The 27182-nt window shown below is 50.7% G+C and overlaps 2 protein-coding genes across 4 annotated transcripts; both read left to right on the forward strand.

The window, feature by feature from the left end:
• Positions 1 to 21118, forward strand: TRIM45 (tripartite motif containing 45). Its single transcript, XM_074593420.1, has 8 exons — positions 1 to 782; positions 3342 to 4075; positions 5094 to 5223; positions 7159 to 7273; positions 7485 to 7611; positions 8193 to 8352; positions 19520 to 19584; positions 21061 to 21118. Exons 1-6 carry the CDS (start codon positions 1 to 3, stop codon positions 8342 to 8344), a joined length of 2040 nt encoding a protein of 679 aa, XP_074449521.1. The 3' UTR covers positions 8345 to 8352; positions 19520 to 19584; positions 21061 to 21118.
• Positions 8509 to 26324, forward strand: VTCN1 (V-set domain containing T cell activation inhibitor 1). Of its 3 annotated transcripts, none has more exons than XM_074593422.1 (6): positions 8509 to 8743; positions 19520 to 19584; positions 21061 to 21408; positions 24128 to 24406; positions 25079 to 25240; positions 25539 to 26324. In XM_074593422.1, the coding sequence occupies exons 1-5, from the start codon at positions 8523 to 8525 to the stop codon at positions 25198 to 25200; spliced, it is 1035 nt and encodes a 344-aa protein (XP_074449523.1). In that variant the 5' UTR covers positions 8509 to 8522; the 3' UTR covers positions 25201 to 25240; positions 25539 to 26324. The 3 variants fall into 3 exon arrangements, with proteins under 3 accessions (XP_074449523.1, XP_074449524.1, XP_074449522.1); XM_074593423.1 differs by having other exon boundaries at positions 25934 to 26324; XM_074593421.1 differs by having other exon boundaries at positions 25079 to 26324.
• The last annotated feature ends 858 nt before the right edge of the window (positions 26325 to 27182 follow it).

The raw sequence follows: 27182 nt of genomic DNA on the forward strand, positions 1-27182 counted from the left end.
ATGACCGGCTGGGAAAAAAACAGGAGCTGCCAGAGGTGGGCAACCGGCGGGAGAGGCTCCTCAGTGCCTCGGCGAGGAGGACGGAGACAAAGTGGGGTCTTGGCTCCTCTTTGCCCGCCTTTGCCCGTCCCGTCCCGGGGGAGGAGCCCCGGGGGAGGCGGCGGCGTGGTCCCCCGGCCGCCATCGCGCCCGTCGCCCCTCACACCGTCGCCTCACGCAGGGCCCGGCGGCGGATGGCGGCGCCGGTTCGGGTACGACACCAGCCCCCGACCCCAACGGCCGTCCGTCGCCCCTAGCAACGGGGCAGCCGGCGCCCAACGGCCGGGGGCGGCGCGAGGGGGCGGCGCGCGGCGGCCCCCGCGGCGGGCCGTTAACGGCCGGGGCGGGGATGCTCGGCGGAGCCTCGCTGGCGAGCGGGGCCGCGGCGGTCGAGCCGCCGGCATGTCGTCCGGGACGCGCTGCCCGGTGTGCGCCGAGCCCTGGGTCTCGCCGCGGCTGCTGCCCTGCCTGCACTCGTTGTGCGCGCCCTGCCTGCGGCGGCTGGGGCCCCTGGGGGAGCCGGGCCGGGCCGCCGCCGCCCGCAGCGTCCTCTGCCCGGTGTGCGACGCCGAGGTGGCCCTGCCGCCCGGCGGCGTCGGCCAGCTCACCCCCGACTACCTGGCGCTGAGCCGCGGCGGGGCGGCGGCGGCGGCGGGGTGCGACCTCTGCGCCGACGGGGCGGCCGTGAGGCGGTGCCTGACCTGCGGGGCCAACCTCTGCCTCTTCTGCTGCCAGGCCCACAGGTGAGGGGGCAGCGAGGGGGACGGGCCCGGACGGGGCCACCTCGCCATGGGGTGCGCGGGGCGGCCTTCCCTCCTCGGGCTGCCGGACAGAGTGGGTGGGTGAAGCAGGCAGGGACCCCTACAGAGCTAGTCAAGCAGTCAACCCACTTGTCTTCCAGTTTGTTCAATCCCTAAGAGGTTTTTATCCTCCCTGGAGGATGCTCTGTACTCAGGTGGGGACCGTCAAGCTGTGTGCAGTATGGCAGTCAGTCCTGGTCAGTTGAGGCCATTAAGTCCAAAATCAGGCCACCGTTTGCCCATGGTGGTGCCTGTTTGCTGATTTGCATCTCAGTTTAGCATCACCCCAGCGCTCCAACAGGCATGGATGCAGGCAGAGTACCTTCAGGACAAGAGCCTTGTGCTGTCCTGCTTTGGAGAAGGCACGTCTCCCAAGGGAAAATGGGCAAGTTAAGCTGCTGGTCTGCCTCTCTCCACCTCCAGAAACATTTACTGTGTGTATGTGCACAGGCACCCTTATGTGAAGTGAAAGGAGATAAGTGGAAGTCCTGACACTAGCCTGCCTGCGTGGTTGCTACCTCCTGATGACTGATCCGTGTGCTTGCCTGTTAACTGTTGTGTCCGTGTATCTTGTGTGCATTTTCAGCATTTCTGTGAGGCTGGGAGCCTACAGCAGTAACACTGTTGCTTTGCAGTATGCCTGATGTTACAGGGTTTAGTTCTGTTGGAATATGGAAAAACTGAAGGCTTGACAGCAGAAGAGAGCTGTGTACATCGGAGAGGGTCATGTCAGTAAGGCATGAAGAAGAGGTGACTGCAGCAGAGGTAGGAGCTGAAGAGGAGGCAGACGCAGTGGCCAGTGAGCATGGCAGAGGACAGGCAGCACCATGATAGTAGAGATAGGGAAGTCTGAACCGCCTTCTGGAGCAAGGAGGTGACAGGCAGGGTCAGAAAAACAGTAGCAATAGTCAGGCAATCCTCTTAGCCTGGGTTAATCAGCTCAGCCTATTCCCTCCACGTTTGCCGCTTCTTTCCACTTGATTGGCAAACTGAGGCATATTCCTCACTGCCCTGCCCCCCTGCAGATACTGGTGCCAGTGGTAAAATGGCTTAGACTCTTAGTTACCTTTCCACTCGAGGCTATAATTTCTAGCATACCATTCTGATTAGCTAATGCCTTGTACCCCATGGAAGCTGCTGAAGAGTGATAAACTGGGACCTTGAATAGCAGCCTGCCACACTGACAGAAATAACTGTGGAAGGTATGAAGCAGTAGAAAATTTGTCACAGTGACCTGCTTCCTACCTTATTTACTGATATCATTTTTTCGCCCCACTAGTGTCTGCAGACTTGCACCTGATTTAGTTGATAGCAGAGCAGAACAAGGGCCAAGGGAAGCCATTTTGAAATTATTTCCTAGTGCAGTGGGAAGGTTTCTATGTATCTGGGTGCCACTGTTGTGCTCTTTGGAATAAGTGAGAGAGGTCTTAGGTGGAAGTCAGGGAAGTGTGAATTTGAAGGGTGTTGTACAAATAATGGTAGAAGGCTTTGAAAATGTGCTGGACCCAAGGGAGATTAGTGGGAAGGAAAAGGAGTAGTGTAAGGGCCATGTCCTGACCTGTGATGAGGTTGTTTTATGTTGCCAGAGCAACTCTATAGAGCTTGGTCCTCGGAGTATTTCCTTGCTTATGGCTTGGAGCTCCCATCGCAAATGCCAGAAGTCATTGGTGCAGGAGACAAGGAAGTAGAAAAGGCTTTTACATCCTGCTCAATAAGTAGCTCCCAGTGTCCCATAAAACTGAAATGTTCTAGTGCTGCCCTGTGACATGGTGGATGTCTGGGTCATAAGAGGTTCTTTGTGTCCCATCCTTGGTCTCCTCTGAGCAGGACCTAACCTGGTGGCCAGAAGGAGGTGGAGTTTGACGTTCAGAATACAGAATGTTTTACCACAGACTGTCTTCTGGCAGTGGCCTGAACTAGGTTTTACCCTAAGGGATATTACAGCTCATTTGCCTCAGTGAATTTAAAGCTGGTGAAACACACTGGGCTGATGGCTGAGGAGCTTGGCACTTTCCATTCCTCTCCAGAAGTGACCGTTGGTGAGCAATTCTGTTTCGAGACACCTCCTGCCAGCTGTCACTTTGCGGGGCTCACTGCCCTCCTGCTGCCTTTGTTACAGCAGGCTCTGGGGGTAATTGCAACTATCCCACTTCTGTCAGGCTCCATGAAGGGGCTGCTGGCAGTAGCAGCCTGGCAGCCTGTTCCCTGTGTGTGGACATGGTGGGTCACACAATTCTTGTGTCTGAAAATAGTGCTGACAGCACACAGGGAGCCTGAGAGCAGCCTCTAATGAGCTGCTTGCCAATGCTGTCCTCTTTTGTGTGGAGCCTTGTCCTTACGAGACCACAAGTCCCTTCATGCAGGGTGAATTTCAGTGGAGACAGGAGGGAGCGATGCACACTGTGACTTGTAGTCTGTACAGACTGGCATTTACAAAGGGTCTTGGATGTTTACATTTCATATCCAAAATGCATGAAGTGATGTGTGGTTGCTCCCTTCTAGGAGACAGAAGAAGACGTCCTCTCATGCTGTGATGGAGCTGGAGAGCACCAAGGATTGCAGCCAGGCTGAGAAGCCTCTCTTCTGCCCTTCCCATCCCACAGAGAGGCTAAGGCTGTTCTGCGAGCAGTGTGACCAGCCTGTGTGCCGAGATTGTGTTGTAGACAGGCACAGGCAGCATCCCTATGACTTCACTGGCAATGTCATCCACAGGCATGGGGACGCCCTGCGGGAGCTGCTGAAAAGCACCCAGCAGCGCATGGGCACCCTAGAGGGTGTGCTGAGCCAGATGGATGACATGGGTAGTGCCTTACGTGATCGCACAGAGGCTGTGGCCACAGAGATCTGTCTGTTTGCCAGTGGGTATGTGAAAGCGATTGAAGAGCACCGGGACCAGCTGTTGAAGCAGCTGGAGGACTTGAAGGTGCAGAAGGAAAACCTGCTGCACTTGCGGAAGGCCCAGCTGCAGCAGCTGCTGCTGGACATGAGGACAGGTGTGGAATTCACAGAGCGCTTGCTGACAAGTGGCTCGGACCTGGAGATCCTTATCACCAAAGGGGTGGTAGCAAGCCGGCTGGCAAAGCTGAACAGCGTTGCTTACAACACCCATCCCAGCGTGGACGACGGGATCCAGTTCTCTCCCCAGGAGAGGGCAGGGCAGTGTCGCGGCTATGAACTTTTTGGGGCTATTCTCAGTAAAGTGGTTGATCCAGCCAGATGTACCCTGCATGGGGAAGGTAATGCAGTGCTGTAAAACAGATAAATGGGAACGCACCTCTCACTGAAGTCATGTCTCTGTTCTCTGTACCCATGTGGTGTGCAGCTTAAGGCACTGTTGGCTCCCTGATGTCCAGGCATTGACTAGGGGCAGACGTAGAGTCCTGCCGGAGGTTGTATTTCTTGCTGAGGGCCTATAGGAGCTGTGCTGGGCAGGGAGCCAGAGAGCTATCCCCATCCAGATGTACAGAGCTTACTGGAGCTGCCCTCCACAACATCACTGAGCTCAGCATGGGGCTGAAGTGTGAGGAGAGCAACCCTCAGGCCAAAGACCAGAGCTTACTCGGGGGATGGGAATGGCACCTGCAATAGCAGGATGTGTTGCTCTTCCAGTGGCCCCAGCTGTTCTGCAGCACGAGCCCAGGCAGATAACCTTTGTGGCGGAGCGAGTAGGTTCATTCCTCTTGCAGCTTCTGCTGAGATTGCCATGGGAATAACTCGCATCGATGGTTTCATGGATATTTGCTTACTAAGGACTTGGAGCAGGGCCAGCAAACAGATAATGTTCAGACCAGCCCAGAGAGCACAGGAAGCTCTGGTCAGTAATGGCCTGCACCAGGCAGATGAGACAAACGCAGAGCTCGTTCAATCCCTTCCATGCCAAAATGAAAGTGCTGAGGTCTCTGGGGCTCCACACTGCACAGCGGGGCTGTTCCTCCTCCCTCCTGGTTCCATGGTTCACCTTGAGGCCTTCTGGGAGCATGCCAGCTGGGCTTAGAGGGGTAGGCAGGAAGACCACCCTGATCCATACAGACCTCCAGGCTAAGACTGCCCAACATCGCTTAGCGCCTACGGCTGTCCACTCTTTCCTGATCCCCAGTTATATATGTACTTTTCCCTGTGAGTGGAAGGAGCTGTATACCCCAGCAGCAAAGTCCTGGCTGTGCTCTGATGGGGACTGCAACCCTGAAAAATAGGTGGGAGGTGGCAGTCATGGCTTGTGTAAATCCTTTCTGGTCCTGTTTCTCTGCCTTGCAGATCTCCACAGTGCCCGTCAGAACCAGCTGACTGGCTTTATCCTGCTCTGCAGTGACACCACGGGAGAGCGGATGGGGCGAGGAGGAGAAGCTGTGCAGGTCACCATCACCCACAAGGACAAGAGGGACTGGTGGGTATTTCACCTGAGAGCTCCCCAGTCACAGGGTTTGCCTTTCTGCCTCTTTTATCCTGGCTCCCTCCTTGTTTGGGCAGGTGGGAGGACGTGCCTCAGCATGTGGGTCAGAATCTGTAGGGGAAAAGGCACTACTGTTCTTCCTACTGGTATAGCAGTGCTTCTTACTGGTTGTATTTGGCTGTGTGGAGCTTGACCGTGTTGGCTCCGATTTGTATTGAGTCTTTCAGTGATTTGTGACTTCTTAAAGGATTTGACTCTCAGTGGGTGTTACGCATTGTGAAAATGAACCGTTGCTACTTCCAACCCCTACCAGTAGACACCCAGGGCTTCTGCTTTTGTTAACATCTAATGAGCCTAACATAGCAACCCCAGAATGACTGTCCCAAGTCAATGACCGCTCCTATCCAAGCCCAGAAGCCTCTGACAGTTGATGGAAGCGCCTAGTGTATGTTCTGGAGAAGGAACCTGTGTTGGGACTTCATTGTGCTTTCTCATGTAGTTGCAAGTGTTGAGCACTTTAACATGTTCAGAGTTTTTCTAGCAAAAAAAAAACCAAAAAACAAAAGCAAGGGAAGAGCACAATTAGGCTCCTAAGTGTTTCCACAATGAAATGACCAACCAGAAAAAAATATTTTGTAACTGTTTTCAGGCCACACTTGTTACTATAAGGCAGCCAGTCACAAATGCAGAGCCAACTGGGGGTCTGTTCTTAAGAAAAACATCTATTCAGTTTTATTGTGCATACAGTGCAGCTGGAGCAAGGTGCCGGTGTAACTTGTTCCAGGATCCACTATTGGTGGGATGACCTGATGAAAAAAGGGACAGGATCCTTGCTATGGGGAAGCGTTGGCATGGCATACAGAAACTGCGCTGGCTGCACAGATGCTTATCACTAGAGCATCAGTTGTTCCAGAACGTTGCACCAGTGTACTTTCCTTCCTTAGGCGCACATATGATGTGGGAAGGTGTGCACACGAGAGTTATGTGGATTTTGCTTGGTGGGGTAGAGGTCGCTGTGGCCACATTAATTCAAGTTCTTGTTCTTGGGTGTATGCAGTTGCTACATCTGTTGCTGAAAGCTGTTTGGCTTTGGGTTGAGGCACAGCAGCTGAAGGATCACCACACAGTTCATGGCAGGAAATGATGTAGGCAGCTGTATTGATGTGAAATGGTGGGGGGTGGGGAACACAGCCTGCAAATCTGGAAGATTATAAAATGTCATGTCTTGTGACACAAGAGACTAATTAGTGGGGGTTAGGAAGAATACCTTTCTGTATGCAGAGCTGCCTGATAATTGTCTGTGGAAAGCTCTTCCCACCTTACTGAAGCAGGCAATCAGTAACTAGCTGATGCTTTTTCCCTGGGACTGTTGTCCACCAGGGTTCCTTGAGAAACCCAGAGCGCTTCACTTTGGAAAGGGAGAGTTCACCAGCGGGGACCTAGAACTCCCCAGAGCATTGAAGAGAAGAGTTGGGGTCAATGCTTTTGTGACAGTGATTGAAGTGGTTCAAATCTTCCCTGTTTATGTCCTGTCTTATTCATGGTCTCTTATGGAGGTAAATGCTCTCTGAAGCTGTGAATTTACCCCATTTCTGAAGGCTGTTATCTGATGGAGTAATCTGACCTGCAAGTGCACTGTCTGTCATCTTCTGCTCTTTCAGTGCTCAGGGTAGCTACAAATCCTTGCAGTGCAGCTAGCTTTGTGTGACTTCCTTTGTATGGTTATTGCAGCTCCAAGGAGCGGGTGCGTGTGAAAGCAACTCAATGCTTGAGCATTGCTCATGCATCCTGCTAAGCTCGCTTCACACCCGCAGCTACTGAACAAGGCTATGGATAAGGAACTGACCACAAATCTAGGCCAAACAATGGTTCACACGTAGAACAATTTTCTGCCACTCACTGACCTCTTGGACTTTTCTCTGTTCATAGTGCAGTCAAGCCAAAAGTGTGTGATAATGGTGATGGGACCTACCATGTTTCCTACAGCCCTGAGGAGCCAGGCTTGTATGCTGTCTGCGTCTATGTGAAAGGGCAACATGTAAAGGTAACATTTCTTGTTTCTCTTGCACTGCTTCTTCTTTACCTGCTTTTCTTTTCTAAGTACTTGCTCCAAATCTTTCTAAGGATTGCCTCTACCATTTAGCAATTTAAGACCGGGCTTAGTGATCTGACAGAATCACCTGGTTGGTTTCTGAAAATGCACACATCTGATAGCATCCACTGCAGCAGCTTCTCTGCTTACTTGTCCTCTGCAGGGCTCTCCATTCACTCTGATGGTGAAAAACAAGATCCGTGAGCACCAAGGCGTGTTTCACTGCTGCACGTTCTGCTCAAGTGGAGGGCAGAAAGCTGCTCGCTGTGCCTGTGGGGGTACCATGCCAGGTGAGTGCTCAGCTTTCCCCACATTTCTCAATGTGGGGAGGCTAAGCAGCACTGTGTCTATGCTGTTCCTGTTCCCGTTTTGGCAGGTTGGGAGCTTCCGAACTGTTTTACATGGTGCCTAATGCTGTCGAATGGAAAAGCTTCACTCATTTAGGATGAGAGTTCAACTCCCCTGTTTGTTTAATCCCCACCAGCTTCCCTGTCCTTGACCTGTGTGTCATTGTGTGTTTTGCATGTTTTAGTATAGAAGCAGCCTCTTCCTTTTTCTGTGCTTGATCTGTATCTAACTCTGGCCAGAGACACCAGTGGCTGGCACAGGGTTCTGCAGGCCCATGTCTTGCATTACTCAACAGACAAGAGAATGAATATCTTTAGCTTTCCCCAGCGACTGGAACAGGGAGGTCCCCCTCTGTTGTTCTCCTTTCTTTAAGGAGCTGTGGTAATTTTGGCCTTGAATATGCTGTGGTCTCATCAGCACATGACTCCTCGTCTTAGAGAAGTCCTGGGGCTGAAGCACTCTCTGAAAGCCTCTGACACACTGGGATTTTCTAGTCCACTTTTGCTTACCTCTTCTCTTGCAGGTGGGTACCAAGGCTGTGGCCATGGACACAAAGGTCACCCTGGCTGCCCCCACTGGTCATGCTGTGGACAAGTGAAGGAGAGCTCTGAGTGCTTGGGAGGGCCACCCAGTGACACCTCGCAGAGGAGTTTGCTCAGGACAGTTGCACTCTGAGCAGCCAGGTGAGCCCCTGCAAGCCCAGGGCACTGCTGCTGGCTGCTGCAGGAGCACAAACCATGAGGATCCCTGTGATCACTGCAGAGCCTTGTTGCCAACATTGTGATGGGTGTGAACTGAGAAAGAGGAATGAGGAGAAATAAAATTGTGCCTTATATTCCACCCAGGGCTGCGTATGCAGAGCTGTTTTGTGCCTGAACAGGAGCAAACTCTAGGAATTGTACTGGTGCCTACACTTTCAAGGACTCAAGGCCCATGGGGTCAGGCTCTACGGGAAACTCAATCTGAGCAGTTACCTCACAAGAGGGCCAAGATGTGTCTCCTTCTGCAGGATCGACAGTCTCTGCTGTCCTCCTTGAAGAAGCCAAAGCTGCTTGTTGGGGCACATTCCAAAGGGTTTGTGTTCGTGCCTTGGAAAGGCTTGGCAGCCTGAATATCGCTTCTGCCTCCCAGTTAGATATGCGGTGCATGTAGCACAGTCACACTACTGGGAGCTGCTGTTGTGTTTGACACTCTTATATTTTCTCCAAGTAAGCTGTAGTCTCATTACACTCTCCCTGAAAAGTAGGAGCAAGGTGGATTAGTAATATTTCTGAAGGAAATCCAAGAAACAGCCATTGTGCTGATTCCTGTTCATTTACCCAGTCTGTGTGTTCTCCATGGAGATGGTGTGGGACGTAGCGCTGCTGGGGATGATGTAGGAGCCAGGGGAGCACCCAGCTCACCAAAGGAAGATTTGGGCCAGTCTGAGCATCAGTAGGAGCTATAGGCAGAAGTTCGCAGGTGTCTGTCCTGAACTGGGGCAACTAGGCAAGAGCAGCAGAAGACGACGGAATACAGCAAAACTGGATTTTGCTTGTGCAGGCTTGGCAAGGCTCTGTTTTTAGAAGGACAGCTTGTCCCATTTTCCACAGGGGAGAGGGAGATATATATCCTGTTCTTGTATGTGTGCTGCTGACCCATAGCTGGGGAAATGACATCTGTGATGAGGAGTAGGAGGCACTTTCCTGGAAGGGCAACTGCTAACCTGCCAATTGCTGCCTGCCGCTTGCCTGGGTACAGCAGACACCCTGGCTACCTTCCTGAACAAAACACATTTGTGTCACTGAGACTGGGAATGCTACTGCCCTGGGGGTAACCTTGCTAGTAGGTGTGTGTTGCTAGGGGCTCCTAATACCTCCTGGGGAGCTGGGGACAAAGGTCTGACTGTTGGTCACTTGGGGAGAGGAATGCTGCTCCAGTGTCAACAGTAAGGACTGGTTCTTTCTTTCTGGCTGATGATAGCTGGCTTGTAAATAGTAGAAACCTGTGCTGTCAGTTTGCTTGCTTAGACCTAAAAGATTCTCATTTGTTGTTTGTTCCTCTTACAAAGCCAGTTTTGGAACTTCTTCTTCCCAGCAAAGGAGATAGCTATCCTTATGCAAATGCTGTTTAGAGCTTTCTATTAATCATCCAGAAAGGGCTGTCAAACAAATGGGGGAAGGTTAAGGCAGTTTACGTCTCCAAGTTAGGCAATTTAAGTCTCCAAGTTGCTGAGTCTGAAATTTCAAAGTGAAAGTTTAATAATTTCAGTTAACCTTTAACGTAAAAAAAAATAAGTCATTCTTATCCTCGCTACGTTCAGAGTCAGTGCTCAGCACAGAATGTGATGTAAAACAAAATGCCTCCTTTTCTGTGTCTATTTCTTGCTCCCCATCCCCCGCATGTACGTTGTTTTTTCTCGTAGCTTCCATGTTGTATTGCAGAGGGAACTCATAAGGACGGCACTACCTTCTAGGCACATAATTTCTGCCTAAAAATATCTTAGTCCTCTCAGAGGAATGTGTTTTCTCTTTGTGTTAGGCATGCCTTACACACCCTGTCGCTGACATTTTCCAAGAAGCTGTTTGTAAGAATTACACCAACTCTTCAGGGAACTGCAGTCAGCTCAGGCTGAGCTCTACGTTTGACTTGAAGGCTCAGTCTCAGGGATTGTAAAGTATTGATTGGCTACCATTCTGCGTTTGGACAAAGAGGACTGTGCATTAGGATAGTTTGAAGAATCATGTGCAGAAAAGACATTTAATGACCTTAGTCACTTTGTAGGGGTTAGGTGTGAGTGCCCTTATATTATTTGCAAGCAGATTTTGCCCTTAGTGTTCATTACTCAGAATGCTTTGCGAAATGAATATATCCTACTGATCTGCTGGAGTTTCACATTGCATCCCAACAGCCATTCCCAGGAATGGCTTCCAGTGCTCTGTTGGTAATCAGCCTTGGGCAGGTGGTGGATTAGGAGGTGTAGTTAGTCTGCTGGGCTACATGATGTTATTTCTGACCAGCTGGTCCTTCAGATAACAAAGGTATTTTCAAGACAGGCATACATGCAGTGCTGACAGAACCGCACCAGTAAACATTGGTATCTTTCCCAGGAAAAAAAGCTTTTATTGATAAAGTTGCCTGTCTCCAGAGTTTGAAAAAAAAAATAAAATGGGGATGAAGATGAGGAGGGGCTTTGGGAGACAAGAGGAGGAGGACTTACCCCCTAGATAGGGAAAACAGAGTGTAGCTGTGAAAGACACAGCCAGATCAAGAGATTGTGGAAGATCAGGAAGGGGCCCTGCGGCCTGAAAGACTCCATGTAGGGTGCTTCTAGGGTCAGTTATCATGCTAGGGTATCTCTCCTTTATCAGAGGAGGCAAACCACACTGGTGACACAGCTGCACTTTTAGCTCTATGCGTGAGTGTTTAGTTTGTCCTGAGAAGATCACAGCAGAAGCGGGCTCAGCAGGGCTTCCTGCCCTTCCCACAGCAGGAGGTGATTCACAAGGGTGCACTGACCACTTGGAGTGCCATGTCAAGACAGATCCTGGCAGTGGCTCACAGGCAGTTGTAGAGGACTTCGTCTATTTCCAGCCAAGGGGGGCTCACCACCTCTCTGTTTTGACGTGAGGGTTTTTTCTGAGTGCTGCTGCTTCCAGCTTCCCTTCAAGGGCAGGCAAGGCCAAGGACAGGTAGAGCTCATAAGGCAGTGACAAGCTTTCCTCTTTCCAGACCACTAGTGTTCCCATTTTTGGTGCTTCTCCAGCACCTCTTGACACCATTGTTACAGATATAGGATCACAGGCTGGAAAGACATCCAACATTTTTCACCAAATCCCAAGGGGAGCTTTCATCTTTTTCAGTCTGCTGGCTGCCTTCACCTCTCTTGAGCGCTGTGTCAAACTTGGCTGCTTGTCAGCTTGTCACAACTCCATCTTCTCCTGGTTCTCCTCCTTCACTGGTGTAAGCTTCCTGTAAGTAAGAGAACTCTTCTGACAGAATTATTATTTGTGGAGAAAGAAACAAGTTGTATCACGAAGGACAGAGTGAGTGCAGCCTGGTTCTTGTGCCCATGCCTCACACAGACCACTGAACATCTTGGGCCCTGACCCGCCTTCAGTCCTTCCTGTCCCCACTGTTCCCTCACGCAGGGAAGAGGCAGCACGTGCTGTGGCCAGCTGTAGGACACCAGCTGGTGGGCACAGCAAATCTGGTAATGCTTTGTGCCTGCTGTCGCCTTCTCCTCAAGTGAAGACAGCTGATGTGTCTCTTCCCCAGGTGCTCATCAGCTTTCACAGACCAGATCTTGCTGTCACATTTGGTTGGATTTTGCTAATAGCTTCAAAAGTGGTAAGAGCTGGGCAGACCATGTGGTCACAGATCCTTGATTTCTTTGGGAAATATCCTGAATACCTCTTGTTTTTCACAGCATAAACATATGGAGAGGGGTAGGCTCCAGCATGAGAGCTGCTCAGTAATTAATGTGTTGTTGCCCTGGTGAATGGGACTTGCCCTGGTCCTTCCAGGGCTGCCTGTGCCTGAGAAATAGACCTGTTTTTCCAAAATGTAAGTAACCCGATCGTTGACTGTGCAGTGAGGTGTGTTGCAGCTATGACCCGGAGTTAACTGGTGTTGAAAGGGGACACTTCGTTTGCGCACTGCACCAAAGGCAGCCGTAAATCAGGTGTCACCAAGAGCAATAGGATATTTCTTAATGTGCATTTCCCACCAGGCCACAATGGCCTGGAGCTATTCTTAGCTTCTAGTAATGCTCTGCTAAATTACAACAGGTTTAGTAATCAGTAGAATACTACAAAATAAGTCAGATTTTTTTTTCAGATTAAAAAGGGCTATTCCATGCTAAAGCAGAAGGGAAGTGAAAACCGTACAAAGTCTGCTTTATAAGTTTAAACTGTTGCAACAACCAAAGAGCGACAGTGATTCTCAGGTGAAAGATTTCTACTCCATAGTTTCATTCAGAGGCCGGAGGATGAAGGACATGCTTTCAGTAACAGCCAAGATTGGAGCATTAGGAGTAGGTCCTGTTCACAGGTCTGCCACAGACCTTGCACAGGACATTCAGGTATCGCCTCTACCTGGACAGTGATTAGCTTTGCAGTCAAGCACTCATGTTGAAGTTGCACATGAACTTCATGAGCTGGGTAAACCCAATGACTAGTAACTCTCAAAAGGAGAAGGTCCCACCCTGGCTTCTCTGTCCTTGCTGCAGGCCATGAGGTCGGTCCTGCCACACCAGAAGTATTACTGAGTGTGACACTCCTCTGACCACAAGGAGAGCCAATTCAACTCCCTGACCCAGCAGGAAACCATTTGCTTGCTAATTTTACTCTGTTTCGCAACAGGTGACTAGGCTTAGTGGAGGTTCAAATCTGTGCTCTCATCAGTGCAAGGTGGTGGGACATGGGAGGAAGTTCAACACAAGCTGTGGCATATAACCTCATCCTGGCATAAGAAGGCTGGAAGTGGTGAGTTGTGGGTGCTAAATGCCTTTGGACACAGTTTGCTGACTTTAGTGTCTGTACAAGAGACACAGCCTATTCCAGCCCTCTCTCTGCTCTCTAGAAAAGTCTGTTATGTGTTGTGCAACGCATCTGGCTATGTTCATCACCTGTAGAGAGTTGAGCTGTGGTCCAAAAGACTAAGCACATACTTCTGAAATCTTGCACATGCACAGTTAGAGGGCCTCTGTGCCCCTCAGGGCATCGTAAACCCTCCTGAACCCTAATCAGCCTTTGTAGCTAGTTTGGTCATCACTGACCAGTATTGATTGGTCTTGATTTGAAACTCTGGTTGTTGCAGAGAAAATAATTTGGGTTTTCTGAGGTACTGGACTATTCCCAGTTCCTCTGGGCATCCTCAGCTCTGCATGGGAAAGCTGTTCGCTCCCTCTAATCACCTAAACTTGCTGGAGATGGCTATGGACTGTCAAAAATTCCTCTTTCCCCATCCTCCCTGGAACACAGTCCAGACGTAGATAACAGCATACACAGGTTCCCCTTTGGGAAACTGAACACGGTGGTGCAAGCTGCTTTCCCTTTTCTGTTCTTTCACAATCTGTCTGCCCTTCTCAACCTCTTATGCCCAAGAGCTACGCGTCCTGCCCCAGGTCTCAAGTGAGACAAAGTACAGAGGGAAAGGCTTGCAGGGTCTGTGCCAGTTTCTTTCCTCTGCATGCTCTGATGCCCACCATAATGGCAGATCTGAGAGCAGCAGGAGCTGGCCTTGGGGATTAGAAGTAGTTTGGTCTGGAGGAGTTCAGAGTAAGAAAACAGCAGTAGGAAAGAGCCCACTGCTGAACCTGTGTGGCTCTGACAGCACTGCTGAGCCTGGAGGAGCCTCTTAGCACAGCACAGAGAGGCAGGGCAAGATGCACATTGCGAATGGGGCTGAGAAGGGGACCTGCAGGTGGGACTTCTCTGCCCAGTGCCAACAGCAAGAGTAGAGATTTCAGCAAGGAGACCTAAGCTAGTCCTGGATATGACACAACGCCCCAGTGATGGGTGAGCTATGGATCTACATGGGACACTGCTGCACTCTGACCCCAGGATTATCTGTCTACCAAACCATGAGCTGTGGGGGTTTTTTTGTCTTAAATCAGACTTATTTCTTTAATGGATGGTGTAAGAGGCCTCTCCTGTTCCCCAGCGACTAACCAGGCCTCCCTGCTTTTGACTGGCCTGGTAGGGGGGAGCTGAGATGCTTGCTGCTTCCTCATTCCTGAGAGTTCACTGCTTGGGCTCACCACTCCTTAGGTGAGTTCAGTTATTTAAGCAGGACAGCCTGGGAGAATACATTATGCGAAGGACAAGGGCTGTGCTGAACAGTGTGGGACCTTCGGGCACCTGGTGTTTGGCTTGTCTTCGTAGGTGCCGTGACCATGGCATCCCAAGGCCAGGTCATTTTCTGGAGGTATGGTATTATCTGCATCTGCTTTGGGAGAGAGGAGGGAGGGAATTGCATTTTCCAGACTCCTCAGCTGTATCTCGCTGCCGCCAGGAGCTTTCTAGAGACCAGTTCTTTGCAGCTTGACTGTAATACTGCACTCACCAGTACGGCTTCTTTTATACAATCAGTAAGGCCATGTAGCTGTGAGACACCCATGTGCAGGTCATCAGCTGCAGCGAGGATGGAGATTTATGTCCTAGAAACTCTGCACAATCTGGCCACCTCAGGTTTGAATGCTATTGTAGGTCAGGGTATTGGTGGCCCGAGAAAGGCTCTGTGTTCCTACTGTCGTCGGTCGGGGTATCAATGGCTTGAGGGAGGCTCTGCGTTCCTGCTGCTGGCCCTCAGACAGTTGCTTATGTCTCTGTCACATTGGCGTGCTATGGGGAAAAAGGCAGAAGCTGTCCCACAGCAAGTTTTCTTGCTGTGTGGGCCAGGAGTAAGAGCTGGGAAGACGTGCAAGCTGCTTTGTGCCTCTTGTTTCAATGAGCCTCTTTCCTTTGGAGCTACTGACCAAGTCCTGGTGAACTACAGTCAGAAAAAGAAGTATCGTGGGGAAGGCCATAAAAATATCTACCTCATATCCTTATCTCCTGATTAGTTGAAAATAACCCTCACCGGATTGCTAAATTAGTTGGCAAACTTGCTTCAGCCTCTGATGTACATGGACCAGGCTTTCATCTCAACCTGACTGCTTGAACCACCACCAAGCCACGTCTCTTCATCTCAGGTGTGGGTTCTTCCAGACTGCACAGAGGCTGAGGCTCCAGTGAGGTGTGCGAGACATCCCTGCTTGTGCTAATTCTGTCAAAAAGGTTTCGGCTGTTAGGAGTATCTGTCCCACCTGAGCTGAACAGCAGCGGGGAGAAGGACAGTCCACATGTGAACAGAAGAGACTTCTCACATATGAGCCGCCCTCCAGCTTTCTCACATGGGGCATCAGTGAAGTGCTAAACAGTAATATCATCTGTACCTTTTCACTGACAGAAGTGAGATTGCTAGTAGACATAATGCAACACAGTTTAAATATCCACTGGGCATCATATTCCTCATGCATCTGGAATGCATGTAATAACCAGCTCTGTTATTCTCAAGAGGTAGCCCAGCTGGCTTTTGTCAGGGAAATGCAGTAACTGATGGGTGTGAAAAAATGAATGCCTACCCCTTGCTACTCTGAGAACCATCCTGCAGCTCTGCCAGCACCTCTGCCTGCCCTGGGCGACCGCGTGCAGCCAAGACGGCAGCAGGTTACTGGAAGCAGCATATTTCTTCAAGGTCACTGGCCTCTTCAGGCTAGTTTTGAAATGCAGAAATAGTCCAGAGAGAGGGGTGAATTTTACAGGAAGCTTCAGAGGAGCAGTGGGAGGTTTCTATTGATTTCAGGAGAACAAAACAAAACAACACAACTCAAAAAATAAAACTGAAGCACTGAGAAAAGTTGACCTCTGCAACCATTAACTGCTTATTGGAGGGGAAACCCCTTCCTTTTGGGTTACCCCTGCCATGCTATTTCCACAGGAAGCTTTGATATAAGGGGGAAGGCAGGGGACCTTCAATCTCTTAATCTTCCAGTTTTTTTGATCCTCGTACCGCTAAACGCATTCCCGAGGGAAAGCTTACTGTGTGAGGAGCTAGAGATCAGGAGGATTAAGCATCTGCTGCCTGTCACAGCGGGGCTGCGAGCCTCTCTCTGTCCCCAGGCTGCGCTCGGCAGCATTCAGGCTGCCCAGAGCTGCAGGCAAAACCCCATTTGGCTGATCAGGAAGGGCTGATCAGGGAGCGCAGAAAAGACAATAGAACACACCGAGCAGCATCCCGCAGACCGCCAAAGGGCCACCAGGAACCAAGGGCGGCGTCAGGGCTCCATCTTGTGCAGCCCCAGCCGTCTGTGTCAGTCTGTTGCCATGCCTCTGAAACACTGGAAGTACAAGGGGTGCTGATGCACAGAAAATTGGTTTTCTTGAACTGCTGGTCTGGACTGTTGCGAAACACAGCTACCATCAGCATGCGGATGGGTGGCCAGCTTCCTCTTGTTTGCCTGCACTCTGGGTTGACTCAACACACATGGAGGAGGTCGCAGGCAAATAGTTTTATAGCCCTTGAATCTCACAGTTTCTGTGGAGGAAAGTCCAAAGGGCTTGATTTCCCCTTGTCCCTGGCAAGGGGTGTTTAAGCGGGCAGTGGCATCTGTGTACTCAAAATTGCCACCCCCCCTGTGTTTGTTACAGGCTTTTCCCATCAGCCCTGTTGCTGCCTTGAACCGGGGACGGGAAGCACTTCTCTGGACGCAAAGCTAGCAAGGCTTTGCAGCTATGGGGGAAGGTGGTGCCAGCGGGGGACAAAAACGTTGGTGCTGGCCATTTTGTGCTGATTTTTGTTTGTGTGTGGGCGAGCTGAGGACGTTTTTGGCTTGCACAGTGCTAGGGCAGAGGTGGTGTTCAGGCCAGAGGGTCCTTTTGGGGACCGGGGGCAAGTGTGGTGGCACCTGATGTTTTCAGGGACTGCAGGAGGGCATCCCTGGCTGCTTGTACCTCTGGCATTTGTCGATGAAATTCTCCATAGCCCTCAGGCAGCGTCCCTTGGTTCCCAGCAGTTTCTCCCCTGCCCACTCTCAAGAAGGAGGATTTTAATCTAGAGGCGTGAGGGTGAGTCAGAGCCACTGTGAGACAGCGTGGCTGATGCTTGCTCCAGGCATATGTGCTGTGGGTCTAAGCCCGTGATTCCCAGGCATGAGAGCTGAGGTTGATCATGGCAACCCCGGCTAAGTTTATAGCAACTATCTCGCTCTGGGATCAGCTCCATAGAAATTGGTGCAGCTCCTCAAGGATGTAGATATTATTCAGCATACGCAAGAGGCTCAGTATCTGCCCTGGAATAGGAAAACACAGACTCGTCCCATGGTGAGCCTAGCCGAGACACTGAGTCACTCGGGGTTGAGCCCCATGGGACATGACAAGTCTCTGCTGGGAGTCGTCACGCTGCAGGATCCACACGAGTTAGCAAACAAAGTCCCCATCCCGCAGGCCCCCAGGGGAGGTGGTTGTTGGTGATGGGTCCCCAGCTGCCCAGTGCCTGTGGCTGGAGGATATCTGCTGCTTTCCTCCCTGACAGGGTCAGCTATAACTGCAGCTGCGGGGCATCGGGAGCGGGCAGGCAGAGAACTACTGTCCACCCTGCTCGTGAGCGAGTGAAAGCTGGTGATAACTGGGAGGAAGCCAAACATATGACATCTCCCAGCTCTGAGGGCATCTAGGCAAGACGAGCTTGGTACGGATGTGAAAGTATATAAGGACTCGTATGAACTTTTATATAGACTTATTGCATACTCGTGGTGAAATACATAGTTCTGATCCCTTCTCCTGAACATGCTGGCATGTGCAGAGAGGGCTTCCTCAGACAACTTTCCACTGGCTTTGAGGGTGAAGATGGAAGGGAGGCAGCGGGAGGGCAAGCAAGCCTTCTGCAACATCTCCCCTCTTCTCCTTCCCCTCTTTCAACTCGTCTTCCCTTTCCCTGCTGCTCCCTGCAGGAGGGGCTTGTTCACACGGTGCAATTCCCTAGAGCTCCCTATCAGCCCTGTGATAGTGGCATCTGCGGTGATTGAGGCACGATTGTGCAAGTAACTGATGCAGGCGCACACATTAACCGTGGGAGGAGTTTGCGGTTGCACGGACACCGATGGCCTCTCGGGTGGGAGGCTGCCTGATGTGTTGGGAAAGAGCGTGCTGCAAGCCAGCAAATTGCTGCTGAAGTGGAGCAGCTATTTTTGTGTGGACGGGAGGGCAGTGACACACAGTGACATCTCACTCACCTCCTGTCTGAGGACCAGATGGGAAGCTGCAGCTCAGGAGTTTCTTTGTACAATGGGTTAGAGCAAGCCCTGGGCTGGCAGCCCTGAGCCCTGGCGTGGAGTGGCCACTGTTGGTGCCTGTGTCTTCTGCAGTGCAGCTCCCTTCAGCGCCCTGCCAGGCTTGGGAATGGGGTAAAGTCCCCTGTGAGGACCTCCAGCAGCTCTCTGGGCTCTGACAATCCTGAGCAGGGCTGAGCCCAGCGCGCCTGTGAGGCTGTTGGGCATGGGCATGTGAGCTGCTTGCCCCAGGATGTGCCTGTGGGGTTTTGTGGGGAGGAGCTGCTTCTTGGCTTGCTCTGGTGGGGAGCTGAGGTTGCTGCCACAACCTCCCAATCCACATGAAAATGTGCGCAGGACCATGTGTGACAGCTCTGCTGGCTGCAGTGGGAGTCTGCACCCCGCCATGCTTATGGGTCTGTCCAAACTGGTGTTTTCCCGATACGGGTCGTGCTTGTCAAGGCTCGAGCTGTGCTGCTCCATGCCATGCTGCCTGTCACCTCCTCTGCTGGGGCTGTTCTGCCTGTGTGGCTTGAGCAGTGGTCCTCTCCTCAGTCTCTCATTCAACAGCCCCTTATCTGCCTGTGCAAGGAGCATCCCAAATCTGACCAGCTCACAAACCTCGCCCTGTTTCCAGCCCCCTCCTGCCTGCTTGTATTGGGTGTCTCCCCAGGTCAGCGTCCTGTCTCGGTGCTCTGCTCACCTCCCTGGGCAACTGGTCCCTCCCAAGTGCCAGCAGGGACTGGCCGGCTCGCTTATGCACTGGGAGATACAAAGAGGAGTATCCTCCACTGGGACCCGCTGCCTCCTCACAAAGACAAAGCCCAGGTCTTCTCTCCTCCTGCCCCATGGTCCCCCACCTTTGACAATGAGTGCCCACCCAAATGTTCATCACTACTGTGGTCATGTGCTTCACTGGTCCACCTTGTTTTAGGTTTGTGGCTTACCCGTCTTGACCTCCTTCCTGCTGGTGGCTCTGCAAATGCGCACCGTAGGTGTAGGGTGTGAAAGGAGGGGGGCTGCATGGTAATGTTGTCCTTTCTTTTTTCCCCAAATAGCACGACTACAGTCATTATCATCCTGGCTGTGGTGATTGCCCTGATCATCGGCTTTGGTGTCTCAGGTACGTGACTGCTCAGACTTCTTGTTATTACCAGCGGGACCATGAACTGCCCAGCCACTGCCTCCGCGTCTCCATCCTGTGCATGGGCTGAGGTGTGATCTTGTGTGGAAGTGCCACCTACAACCCTGTAACGAAGGCTCGCTTTATACAGCTTATGTACTAGATGGCTGAAGTAAGACTGCACAGGTGACTTCAGCTCTGGCCTTTCTCAACAAGCTATCGCTCCATGGCATTAAACCACAAGGAGCTGTGCTGTCCTTGGAGATTGTGAGCTCTTGTAGGTTTTAAATAATGCGGATGTTTACACACACACATGTGCTCAGGTTGGGTTAGAAGACACCAGCTCTTGGCACTCAGAGCTGAGTGAGGAAATCTGTGTCAGCTCTTCATTTCTGTGAAAATTTGTCAGGGGAACGGCCCCAGGCTGCAGCAGTGGCTGTGTACGCATGAGTCCCGGTGCTGTGAGACACCCCCGTTTTGCCCCAGGAAGTGTGTTCCTGGCCTGTGCTTTAACGGCAGAAATTAAGGGGTTTTGTTTGGTTGTTTTTTTTTTAGTTATCATCTGGCATGTTAGCAACTGAAATGTTCAACTCCATCTGTTGCTTCATGGAAAGGCAGCTGAGGCAAGGGATCGATAAGCATAGTGCGGCCGGTGCTGTGGGAGATGCAGTGCTGTGTTAGCTGAAATTTCCTTGGGCTTGGAGCCCTAAACTTACAGATACAGAAAGTCCTGCACATTCCATGCTCCTTCTCCCAGATGGGAGGAGGTGATAGTATTTATTGCGAAGTCGGGCAGCATCTGCCAGGACGGGGCACATTCCCCTGCAACCTCAGAGACAACAAAAATGTGTTGCTTTGGTGTTGTCCAAAATGCAGCCGCCTCGGGGTGGGCCAAGTGAGGACAAATTAGGGAAGGGCTGTACGGGAAAGAGGACCGGCTCTGGGAAGAAGCTAATTCTCAAGCTCACTGGTTAGAATTCAACTTGAGAAGCGATCCGCCTCCCCAGGGAAGGGAAATGCTGACTTTTCTTAAATGAAAGAAAACAGTTTGGATTCCAGTAGGGGTGAAAGAGCAGACTCTTATTTCTTTGCCAGCATTACGCCTTGCAGTCATATTTATATTGCATAAGGGAGGTCCTGACTAAGGTAAGACAGAAAAATCACACTCTTCTGGCAGCTGCAAAGAGAAAAATCACTGATACATATAAGTAAGAAAGAAAACACCATGCGAATTCTTCTCAGACAAATAAGAGGAGCTACTTTTTGAAGCACACTGCCTGCTAAAGAAATGCTCCTGCGCTTCATCTTGGTATATAAGCCATGGGTGTTAACTTCTGCATGACAGCTGCTACTGCTGCCCTTGGGATGTCCTGGTGCCTGTTCAGCCTCAGGGCTGGTGCATGACAGCCGCAGGTCTGGCCTTTTTCTGCACTCGCTTCCTCGCCTTTCTCACTCCGTCCTGCTTTCTCCTTGCAGGAAAACGCTCCATCAGTGTGACGGCACTGACGTCTCCAGGGAACATTGGCCAGCGTGGCATCCTGGGCTGCACTTTCGAGCCCGACATCCGTATGGGCAGCATAGTGATCCGGTGGGCCAAGGCAGGAGTAGCTGGGCTGGTTCATGAGTTTAAAGGTGGGAAGGACCACCTGCAAGAGCAAGACGCATTGTTCCAGGGCCGCACGGCAGTGTTTGCCGACCAGGTGATCGGCGGCAATGCTTCCCTGGAGCTGAGGGACGTGCAGCTCTCCGACGCCGGCACCTACCGGTGCTCCGTCACCACAGCCAGAGGGAGCGGGGCGGCAGTGCTGCAGTACAGGACGGGAGGTGAGAGGTCTGAGGAAGAAAATCCTGCTGCAAAACACATGCTAATATGGCTTGGTTGGGCCTACTGATGCTAGAGACTGCATGAGTGGCACCCGCTCCTCCAGCAGCCACCATCAGGCCCTGCACCCCTGAGTAGGACTGGGGTATTTTTTTTGGCTTTTCCAGAGGTGTTTATGGCCTTACTTCCTCTTTTGACCTCATCGTTCCAGAAAAACTCTTATTTTAATGCTCTCAGTTCTCTGTTTTCTTCTCTTTACCACGTGTAGTCTGCCAGCTACACAACTGACTACAAAGAGCCCCTAAGAGTGGGAGTAGCTAATTGATCTTATAAAGATCCAGATTTTGCACCTGTTAAAGATAAAACTATAGCTTTTTCTTTCAAGATTAGGATATATATCCAGCCAGAAGTGCTGCATAATAAAAATTGTAGCCTATCCTTTTTCTGTTTTTCTAATGTCTTTAGTTTTTAAAAATGACTATCAAAGCAACACACCACCCATGTGATAGTTACCTGAAGTATCTCATATTTCCTAGAGTTAACTGTTCACCTTGTTATGTGTCAACTTCAAAACATGCACAGACACAGACAAATTTTCAGTTGCGGGTGCTTAGTTCTTCTGAACCCTCTGGGCTTTGGCCATCATTTTCACCACTGGCACAAAGCAAGGTGCTCCTACTGAACTTGGCAGCGTTTCACCCATTTCTGTCACTTCTGTGTCTTTCTCATGAAATCGTGGTGAGTTACACTGACTATACAACAGGGATAACGTGAGCCTGCACAGGTAGGTGGTCTTAGTATTTCTCTGGCTGGCTTTTGCTGGCACCCCTGAGGTCCCAGCATATCCCTTGAACTCACGGTTGGCACAGTAGAGTGAGACCCCGACCTTCCAGGGAAAGTTTCTATGGTAGCCAAGGGAATTGTTAGAAAGGAGGGAAAAAAATCTTCATGGCTTTCCAGGACAGATCTGGAAACCACCAGGTCTTCGCACTCTTCCAGCAAGATGACTTCAGCTGCAGTAACAAGTCACCTCCCAAAGGGTCACCTTGTGTTGGAGACTCAGGGTCTGCAGGGGTTTCCTGCAGACTGCAGTTTTTGCACCTTCTCCTTCACCACTGTGACCAGCGTTGCTGCCCAACAGCTCAAATTGGGAGAGGGAAAACTCTCAGACATCTCCAACCCAAGGAAATGCAGATTTAGGATAGGTGGACACTTATGTGGTGAGGACGGATGTACCAGCAGCCTTGGGGGGGGTGTCCTCTGTACTGCAGGCCAGCCATAGCAGGACAGTAGTAACCAGCAGAGCTCTTGAATGAGACAGGCTGCTTTTCTGCAGGTCCAGCCTCCTCCTTTGGCCCAGCAGAGCCAAAGCAGCAGGTGGGCACCAGCTTCTGTGCAGAAGCTTGTGACAGATGTCTTGGAGGTGCAGCCACTTCCCCGTGTCACTCACAGGGAGCCTGTCTTGGGACAGAAAGGCAATATGACAGTTGATGTTGCAGGAACATCTGCCCAGTGTTGATTCACAGTCCCCCATTTCTTACTGGAAGTGTGTTTTCTGCCCTGGTGTTATGTGAAGCACCTCCTCAGGCAGTGGAAAAAAGGGTGCTGGGCTCACAGACCCCTTATCTTGCAATGGCTAGGATGGAAGAACTGCTTGGGACCACAGCAGGTAACAGCAAGGCCAGAGGGCTTCGACTGGTGTCTGACGCGTGCTTAAGTCCTGTGGGGATTTGGTCTCCTACCTCTCCTTGAAACCTTGTAATCTGCCTGCCTTTGTGTTGCTTGATTTGGTGTTTAAGGCAATCCACACAGGAAAAAAAAAAAGCATTAGGGAGAACAAGTGAAATGCTGCATTAGGTTTTATTTCTGTTGAAATTGGTGAACTCTGCTCTCCTAAAAAGTACATATTCAGAGGTATGTTTTTCTAGGAAAGCAAGACTAATAAAGTTCTATTTGAGATGGCCTTGGCTTTAAAACACAGCTGAGTTTGCAGCGGGCTTTAAAACTTTTGTTTAACCCAAGCATGTTGGCGTAAGTCCTGCAGCTCAGGCCACACCTTCGTCTGCCCTCAGCCCCAGCAGGTGAAAATGGAGCTTCCCTTGGCTGCAGCCCCACGCAGTGCGAGAGTCACATCACGAAGCGGTAGGTGTTGGTCAGGCTCCCTTCTCACTCAGTGAGTCATCTCCCCCCCCTCCTCTGATAACAGCAATCATTTTCCGCATGCCTCTCCCTGCCGGGAATAGCAGGTGCCTCCTTTCGGCAGAGATGAGCGGAGCCGTGCCGGCTGTGGTTCCTGCCCGGGGAAGCCAGGCGTATGGCAGACACGGGCAGTCTCAGGCTGGCCAGGTCCTGAGCCCAGTCTCTTCTGAGACCTCCGGTGTCCAGGAGCTCTTGGGAAACTCTTGGTTTATGAGCCTGGGACCCAGCTCGTAACTGTTATGCAGAATTACTTTAAAGACACAAAAGCTGTGCCACGACCTCAGCAGATCTTGTCAAACTGGACTGCCTTGTCCTAGGTGTCTTTAGATCCCCTGTAGCCCAACCTCTACCGACGTCTGTCTGAGCCTCCGTGTTCACTTTGGCTACCTGCGGCGCTGCGACGCTAGGCAGCAAGTACCTTAGAAATACCTGTGCCTGACCAGCAGACGCAGTTGGGCATTTCATGCCCACTTCCTGGACATTGACCTTTTTCTGACTCTCTCCCCTTTTTCCCTCCCAAAGCCTTCAGCACCCCCAAAGTCCATGTGGAGAACAGCAGCAGTGGGGACACGTTGCAGTGCGAAGCACCGCGCTGGTTCCCTCGACCCGCCGTGCGCTGGACAGCCTACAGCGACGCCGGGGAGTACCTGCCGCATGTTGCCAACACCAGCTACGAGCTGAATGCTGAAAACATCACGCTGAAAGTGGTTTCCTTTCTGCACAACATTACCGCTAACGCCACCTACACCTGCGTGATTGAAAACAACATTGCCAAGGCTACAGGCAACATCAAAGTGACAGGTAGAATTTAACACCACACAGAGACCACAGGCGCTGGGGAGAAGGCAGTTTAAACACTGTGCCTGTGTGTGTCGCGGGGCTCCTGCAGCACCTGTGTCAGTCAAGGAAGGGACTGAAATTTGCGGTTAATCCAAATCTCTCCCTTTGTCCCTGGGATGAAGGAAAGGGTCTGTGTTTGGTCCTGCTATTTCAGATGTTTTTCACAGTAACAGGGACAAAACTGCCAGGGAATGGGAAGGAAGGACACACTTCAAAAGAATATATTCCTTTGAATGTTAGCCAAAACCAAACCAACCAACCAACAACCCCAACTTCTGACACTTTCTTTAGCCAGTTCAGCTTAGATCCCTTTTGTGTACCAAACCAGCAGGCCCTTTTAGCTGTTACTGAAAATCTCTCTGACTCCAGCCCCGCCCCCCCCCACTTCATTTAAAACCTTATTCACAGGAAAGCAAACTTTCCAAAAAGCCTGGATATTTTTTCCTGTTCTACGTGGTATGGATCATAGCTCTCCTACAGTGAGGGCTCCGTAGCAGTGGGTCTCCAGCACAAGATGCAGGCTCTATCTTTGTCAATATTCAGAAAAATAAGGAGGACTAAACATACACACTCGTTTTGCCTCCCCTGCTGCATTCCCCATTCTGGTAGCCTCTCTCTGTTCTTCTGCTACAGATTTCAGCGTTACAAGGGGGACCAATTTGCAGCTGGTGAACCTGAACGCAAAGTCGGTGTCCTCCTCCCTTCCAGCCTGTCACTGGATGCTTCTGCTTCCCCTGTATCTGCTGTCGATATGAAGCCTCTATAAAACAATCAGAAACACTGCTGCACCTGGAGGTAAACCTGTAATCATATATGCTCGGTATATGTAGACCCTCTTGCTGAATTTTGTTGCAGCTCCAGACTTACCTCAAGCCTACCAGAATGGGAGGACGTGGCTTTGCCCTGTGCCCGTCCTTCCTCCATGCCCAGCTTTAGGTGGGACGCATGGCTTGTCTCTCCCACAGGCTCCCTGCTGGCTTCTCCTGTCACTTTCTGCAACTTTAGAGATTCTTTTACACCGTTGACTGGCATTTCTTACTCGTACCCTCATTCTCTTTTCCTTTTCTCCTCAACCTTCTCTCCAACCCAAAAGATAGACGTCTTGCTGCTCTGAGCACCTTCTGAACCTTGGCTACAGCTCATGGCTGCAGGGCAGGGTGGACTTTTTCCTCTGCCTGCCCACGAGGCCTGCAGCAGCACAAGCCTTGCTTGCACCCGCTTTTCTCAGACAACTCCACTGCACGGTGCAGCACCTTCAGTAAACAGTAGCTGGCAGGAATACCTTCAGGAGGGCTAGAGGGAGCTGCCAGCCTGAGCAATCCCACCTAGACCTGGAATAAGGAGGGCTGTAGCCAGCCAAAGCACGGACAACTGCCTTCAGTACTCATCAGCTTTGGCTTTGGGTGGTAGCCTCTAGAGGTAAACTGGTGACGAAGTGGAGAGCTACAGAAAATCAGCTAAAAGGAACATCTCTGTCTTTCAACGCAGAACAGTTACGCAGCTACCCTGACGGCAGGACAAACTTCATGCTTTCCTCCCTCTTGGGCTGAGAATTTTAAGAGCCCCTTCCAGTTCCAGAGTGTGTAGTAGCACATGAAACCAGCTGATTTCTTTCTTGTATTATTATTTCTTACTCACTACAACAACAGGATCCTTTGTTTGGGTTCAGAAAGAGAGCGAGGAATGCGATAAAGAGAGTTGCATAAATAAAGGAAAAACTCTGATCACAGGAACGAGGTGTTTTCTCTTGTCTGAAGTAACCCAGTGACCAGAACTCTGACCATGGGCAGAAGAAGCTCAAACAGGAAAAGCTTTTCCTGCAATACATCTGAGAACTGGTCCTTCAAACTTGGAGTATGAAAAGCAAACAAATCTTAATTCCCCCCTTAAACAGATTTGATTTGTCCATCTCATGTCTTGTGATTCTCTGAATGTACTAATAAAACTGTAAATAAGAGAGCCAGTTAATCTATTCAGTCTTCTCAGAGGACTACAATCAAACTCCCCTTCTGAAAAAGATGGCAAAACAGCGCTGGGTTAGAAAACAGCTAACAGGTTTGGAATAAGTGTCAGGTCTTCAACCCGGCAAAGGCAAGCAGCATGTCTGAAGTCCTATATGAGAACCGATGATTGCATTTGTAACATGAAATAAAAGAGGACCAGGTGAGTAGTAAGTGTGGCAGCAGACGGAAGACTAATATACATAATGAGAGGAAAAGAGGGTGACTAGCAAGATACTACTGGGAAGTTCAAATTCAGAAGTAAACAGAGTTATTAAACGTAGATATAACTATAGAGATGAAATGGCCTTTTTTGTTTTTAAGTAAGTCTCTTATCTGGCACTTCCTATCTATTTCTGTGGCACCATTTGTTACTATTACAGGACTTGCAGTTGCACTTTTTAAATCAGATTTTGATCTCCAACTTACATCACTTACAGCCATTGTCTTCCTCAGGCTGATAGTTTATTTTGGTGTTTTTTTGTGTTTCGTTTTCTTTGGTAAGGAAGGGTGGGGAGTAAGCTTTAGCAAAATCTTTACCATTTTCCAGAAAGCACCTACAGAAAAAAAAAGACTGTCAAACAAAACTCGTGCAAACCTTTGCTTTAAGCTATTGTGGCAATCTCTTTTAGGATGGAGTCTCAGAATTTTGTTGAGTGGTGGCATCTACCAGGTCTTGTGCCACTCATCCTTTGCTCTTAGAAGCGGCCAGCTGGCCTTGGGAGGGAAGATAGTTC

Source organism: Larus michahellis, chromosome 1 (assembly GCF_964199755.1).
Source record: "Larus michahellis chromosome 1, bLarMic1.1, whole genome shotgun sequence".
Classification (NCBI taxonomy): Eukaryota; Metazoa; Chordata; class Aves; order Charadriiformes; family Laridae; genus Larus; species Larus michahellis.